Source organism: Melitaea cinxia, chromosome 15 (assembly GCF_905220565.1).
Source record: "Melitaea cinxia chromosome 15, ilMelCinx1.1, whole genome shotgun sequence".
Lineage (NCBI taxonomy): Eukaryota > Metazoa > Arthropoda > Insecta > Lepidoptera > Nymphalidae > Melitaea > Melitaea cinxia.
The window spans coordinates 6,877,746-6,884,059 of record NC_059408.1 but is presented as its reverse complement, the minus strand read 5'-3'; the positions used below and the strand labels follow the sequence as shown (position 1 = coordinate 6,884,059).

The following is a 6,314-nucleotide window of genomic DNA, read 5'->3' as shown; positions in this document are numbered from 1 at the left end:
TCGAAATAGGCTGCTTTAACTTCTTGGGTGCTTTTGGATCCATCCGTATAAATTTTATAAAAATCTTTTTTGTGATCTAATATTCTAAGTAATTCTGTTTTACTATTGATATCGAGAATAATTGTAAATTTTTTTTCCCAAATGCTTTCAAATTTATATCCATAAATAGGCCATAGAGAGCTAGAATAGACAGATTTTGAGATATTTATCGTAAGATGTAAAATAACTGACATTTGCGGAAGCATAGCAGAATTTATTGATTGAGCGTTAATAATATTTGTAGAAGACACTATACCACTTGATAATTCTTCTACTAACGTTAACTTCTTAACAGGTAAAGAAGAGTTTATTGCAAGCATTTTTAGACAAAATTTCTGGGCTAACATCAAGCGTCTTAATATTAGAGGAGGGATACCTGTTTCAATTTCCATTGAGTTAATTGGTGTAGATTTCATAGCTCCCGTAATTATTCTTAATGCATTATTTTGAATAATATCTAGTTTCTTTAGTAGAGATGGTCTAGCGTTTATATAGGCAATACAACTATAGTCAAAGTGGCTTCTTACTATGCTTTTATATAAAATACTTAGAATCTTTGCATCAGCACCCCAAAAAACTCCTGATAAATATCTTAATATATTGATTCTTTTATAAGCTCTTTTACATATACAATCAATATGGCTATTAAACTTAAGTTTACTATCTATAATTACACCAAGGAATTTTTGTTCCTTTACAATAGGGATGTTTTCATTGTTATATATAACTTGAACATTACAATTTGATTTTCCGAATAACATAACTGAACTTTTGGTAGAATTAATATTTAATTTAAGTTTATTATGGTAAAAAGTTTGCAATTGACTAAGACCTTGGTTTATACTACATTTAGCTATATTTATATTTTGATTAATAGAATACATGACCAAATCATCTGCATATTGTAGGATATTTACATTATTTTCTCTTACATTATTTTGAATCTGAGAGGTGTATAGATTGTATAAAATTGGTGATAAGATAGCACCTTGCATTAATCCTTTATGTGCATATTTAGGCCCATGTATAATATTATTAAATTTAACATATACTGTACGATTATAAAAGAAGTTGAATATCCATCTTAATAACTTACCAGGTATTTTTAATTCACTCAAAACTTTGACCAATTGAAACAGGTTCACATTATCATATGCACCTTCAACATCCAGAAATACACAGATTGCATTAGAGTGAGCAAAGATAGAATTTTTGATGTCAGCAATGAATGAAACGAAGCCTTCAACTGCACTTTTACCTTTTCTGAAACCTAGTTGATAATCAGGTAATAAAGAATTTGTTTCTACAAAATAATCCAACCTTACTTTAATCATGTGTTCAAATATTTTCCCTACGCAAGAAGTGAGAGAGATAGGACGATAAGAGTTATGATCTTGAATTGGTTTGTTATTTTTTAAAATTGGAAGAATACATTGTGTTTTCCACGATTCAGGAACAATTTGAAAAGACCATAAAAGATTGTATATATTTAGAAGAACTAATTGTGCTACTTTATGTAACTTTTTAATCATTAAATATGGAAAATCATCCAAACCAGGTGTCGAATCTTTCCTTGACAGTAAAGCACTATTAAATTCATCCCAACTAAATTGTTTTAGAAGAAATTCATTATTTTTATCTTCTTTTGTTTTATCAAATAAATTATCTAAACAAGTATCATTTTCAACTCCAGTCTTTGTATATTTATCAAAAAAGTCTGGTATAAAACTATCATTTCTACTGTTAGAACCTATTTTTATGCGATTAAATCTTTTTATAAAATTCCATATATTGCTAATGGGAGTGTATCTATTAAATGAAGTGCATAAATTTTTCCAACTTTTCCTTTTTTCTTCTTTAATAATCCTCTTTTTCGTAGCTTCCATTTTTTTATAGTTGAGATAATTTTCCATATTTAAATTCCGTCGGTAATTACATAAAGCTGATTTACAATCATTTACAGCCTTTGCACAAATGTCGTTCCACCAAGGGGAAGGGGCTTTATTATCTCTCTTTTTTGTGTAATATTTCAATTTGGGAACACATTCCTCTTTTAAATTATTTAGGATATTACAAAATTTGTTGTAAGATCCTACAGGATCTTCATTGGTTATCTTAAAATTAATGAAATGACTTTCTGAAAGAAAATAGTATTTTTCCCAATTAGCCTTATTATACATATATTTATTTACATTTTTATTAAAGTCATAAGTATTTGGAGATGCAATTATATTAGTAAATGTAGGGTAATGATAGCTACCTAATGGATCCTCACCCACATACCAGTCGCATATGGGTGCTAACTCTGGACTAACTAAAGTAACATCAATGGCAGATATGTTGTCATTTGGCCTACGTACAGTAGTGGCACTACCAGTATTAAGAATACACAAATTTAGATCATCTATTAAGTCATATAGATTTTTACCTCTAGTTTTAGTTAAAGTGCATCCAAATGCTACATGATGCGCATTGAAATCACCTGATATTATGTATGGTTTAGGGAGACTGGTTATAATATTTTTTAATTTAGAAATATTAATTTTATTTTTAGGTGGACAATATACACATAGAATAGTTAGAGGACCGACTTTTGTATCAACAGAAATGGCAATCGTTTGAACATCTTGGAAATTTGGAGTTGAAAGTTGGACATATTTTATAGAACTTTTAATTAAAAAGGCTACACCGCCATGTTCATTTTCAGCATTTTTAAAAATAAAATCATATCCAGGCATGTAAAAGTGTGAATGGGAACTTTTTAACCATGTTTCATTTAATAAACATATATCTATTTCATTATCAAATAAAAGTGTTTGTAACAAAGGTTTTTTATTATTAATACTTTGTATATTATGTTGTACTAGTTTTAAACTATCCATTATTCAGATAAGTTTTTAATAAAAATTTCCTTAATATGAGATGTGGTCTTAATTGATTCCGAATTTCCTAATGCTACTAATGTTTTTATTATCGAGTTCATGACTTTTGTATTATTTACAATATCTGAGATATTAAAGTTATCTGTTTTTGTTGGTACATGAGGTAATTCTATATTTTTATTACTGTCAACTTTTCCTGTGTATTTCTGTATGCTACTCTTAGGAAGAGCTGGAAAGTTTACAAAATCTTTATTTATAGTAGCCATTGCATAAGATTGCCTATGTTTTAATATTCTAGCTGCTTTTATTGGACAATCTTTTGAAATAGCTAGATGATTTCCAGAGCAATTAGTACACTTTAACGTTTCAGAACTACAATCTTTATATGAATGATTTTCAGAGCATTTAGAACAAACTTGTTCACTACGACATATTTTAGCTGAGTGATTGAACTTTAAGCATTTAAAACATTGTAATAACGGAGGGATATAAGTATGTACTTTATATCTCCATCCGTCTAATAAAATATATTCAGGTAGAGAAGTACCTGAAAATGTTATTGATATGGTTGATAATGGGATTAAATTACCTTTTTCGCGTTTCATGAATCTACGTATTCCAACAACGTCTCTATCACAGCAAATTTTTTCAAATAATTCCTTGTTTCCTATTTCTTTCGGAATATATCTTATAACCCCTACCCTTTCCACAGAGGATGCAGGTATGTATGCTCTTAAATTATGCTCTAATAAGCATCGGGATTTCAAAAAATCGTTCGCTAAAGCTGCCTGTTTGAAAGATATTTTAATTTTATTTGAATTAATCCTTGCTCTCTCATGAACCCCCTTGATATTTTTGAAATATTTGGAGAGGTTTAAAGGATTCATATTGCCAAGTTTAATTTCTCTATCTAAATGTTCTAAATAAACCACAAAGTCGCCATTTGAGCTGTTGTCTGGATATTGTCTTGTATATCCATTTTTAGTGTATGTCTTATACTTATCTATTGTTGGAGTTGTAATTCTTCTTTTTTTTCCTGATATTGACTTCACTGATCGCTCCTCCTCATCTCCATCGCTTTCTCCTTGCATTTTTATTTATTTTTTAATATTAAATACTATTAAAATTAATTTTAATTATAGGACGATTTTAAAAAAGGCGCGTTTCTCTTCCCGCCAAAAAAACTTAAATTTTGATTTGATTGATACTGTTGCCATGTGTAATTATTTACGTTAATAATGAATTACGTGCTTTATTACGATTATTGTATTTTGGAGCAGGTAAACACCGGATGGAGTTGTCAGTCAGTGTGTCATGGACTCGCAAACCTATCAGCTCCAAATCAGTTTGTTTCTTTGTAATCTTTTCAAATTCAGTGTCTTAAATTATTTTGCCAAAATAAATTAGTTAATTTTAAAAAGTTGTTAATTTTAATTAATAAAATTAGTTCGATAATATTAATCGATCGATAATTATTTTTTCATAATTTTAAGTGGAAACTTTGTTGGCTTGATTATTTTTTTTTTTTATGTTACATGAACGAATTTATTCTTTGTGCTGTTTGTTTCCCAATAAAGAAAAAAAAAAAAAAAATTCGTAGTGGTATAATTACTTGTTTTAAATCTTTGTAATAACATCCATGATGGCCGATTCTGAGGAAGCACCCGCTATGAATGATAAAGAGAGTCCGGTCTATCCTGAGAATTCACTTGGCGCTTCTTTAATATATATATATATATATATATATATATATATATTAAAGTCCTTTAAAAATAGTAATAACATTACTATTATATCAGATTTTAATGAAAATATTCAGGCTTTATTTCCTAGACCTCTTTGAAGAATGTTAGTGTTATGTATATAGACATCAATTCTTAGTTTATAATACATACACACAACAGTAGTAACAATAATTTTATTTTAGAAACATACATGTTATATATGTAATTATAATAAAACAACGCCTACAATAGAACAAGTAACAACTGAATAAACTCAACGAAACTTACCTAGTTACGTTATTAAAACTTTCCCAATGTCTGACACACCTATGTGCCGCAATTTTATCAAAATAACTTTAAGAACAAAATGTATAACTTTTAGCATAGGATACCTCTTTTATTATAAGGTGGAATCCATTAATTTACGTGAGCTATTTTTTCGATCAGTTTAGACCCCTTACGTGAAATTAATGATGAATATAATAGAGATCGACGGGAAATAATAAACTGTTCAAGTATACTTTTGATAATTTATTTAAGTTAAACTAAATCGAAAGTAAAAACTAATGATTTTAATAGCCATGAGATTTATTTTAGCGGGCAAAATGAACACTACAAAAAACGAACAAAACATTTTTTTTTTTTGTAATATCTATATTATTTTATATTTTTTGAAGTTGATGTGAGATGTTCGACTATCGTCCCCTCGGTTTAAATGAGATTTGGTGAGATTTCATTGGACCCCCCCTCCCGTATTCTGAGCTGACGTAATTAATGGATGTCTAAATTTGCACCTAATATCTCATAACAGTATGATATATTTCAGTAAAAACTAACTGCAGACTTAACTTTAACAAAATATGGGCAAACGTCATAACTTTTTATTTTGATATTCATACTAAAAACAATGGTCGACTGACCTCTTTTTTTTCACAGTTTTCGGTATCTTTTAAAAAAATTCGCATAACACGATGACTCTATTAATGATTTTTTTTTGGACTTAGAATAATTTTCAGTGCAATTTCTTTATTATAATAATTGCGGAAGTGTTTTCCTCGTGGCAATAAGTATATTTAAAAAATTATAAAAATTGCGCGGGTAGATGTGAAACAGTGAACAGTTCTTTTATTTTGTTGCTAAAAATTAGAACGCTATTCATGATTTTATATTTTATAATTAGCACGACTCACCATCAAGCCCTCCTTTGCGTAATTTTTTGTGCTATCCTTTAATTTACTCAACCTCCTTCGTCCGTATTTATCACAGAGTTGCTAAGAGCAGATCTAACAACGATGACAGAAATATTTAAAACAAGGATGAACGAATTTCAACAGGACTTGGGTAGAAACCTCCCTCCATTAACGACCATTTCACTGGCAGCAGAGTTCAGAGCATAAAAAAAAATGTGTTATTTGCTTTAACTGCACATAAGAATCGAGTCAAGTTTCTGGGCAAAGAGATGGATCGTCAAGAAACGAAATCGCGGCGTAAGACCCTTCTCTTGCATAGAGTATCCGAAGAGAAATCGGAGGACACTTCTGCTCAAATTACTAATCTCGTTGGTGAGAATCGAGACTTACCTGACTTCTCGAGTGTAAGTATAAAATCATCTTACCGGCTTGGCCGCTCCTTAGGTAAGAAACCTCGGCCGTTAGTAGTCAAATTCACT

The 6,314-nt window shown here is 29.5% G+C and overlaps 1 protein-coding gene and 1 long non-coding RNA gene across 2 annotated transcripts; one reads left to right on the top strand and one right to left on the bottom strand.

The window, feature by feature from the left end:
• The first annotated feature begins 209 nt into the window (after positions 1-209).
• On the top strand, positions 210-1,326 carry LOC123660452. The gene is made up of 2 exons (XR_006744194.1): positions 210-334; positions 1,179-1,326. It is a non-coding gene; the product is annotated as an uncharacterized LOC123660452 (long non-coding RNA).
• A 1,528-nt stretch (positions 1,327-2,854) lies between these two features.
• LOC123660451 lies at positions 2,855-4,099 on the bottom strand. The gene has a single exon (XM_045595532.1). It carries the CDS (start codon positions 4,010-4,012, stop codon positions 2,921-2,923), a length of 1,092 nt encoding a protein of 363 aa, XP_045451488.1. The 5' UTR covers positions 4,013-4,099; the 3' UTR covers positions 2,855-2,920.
• Between the last annotated feature and the right edge of the window lie 2,215 nt (positions 4,100-6,314).

What these genes read in the sequence shown, in the direction of transcription:
- LOC123660451 (XM_045595532.1), bottom strand. Translation starts at nt 4,012, where the DNA reads ATGCAAGGAGAAAGCGATGGAGATGAGGAGGAGCGATCAGTGAAGTCA.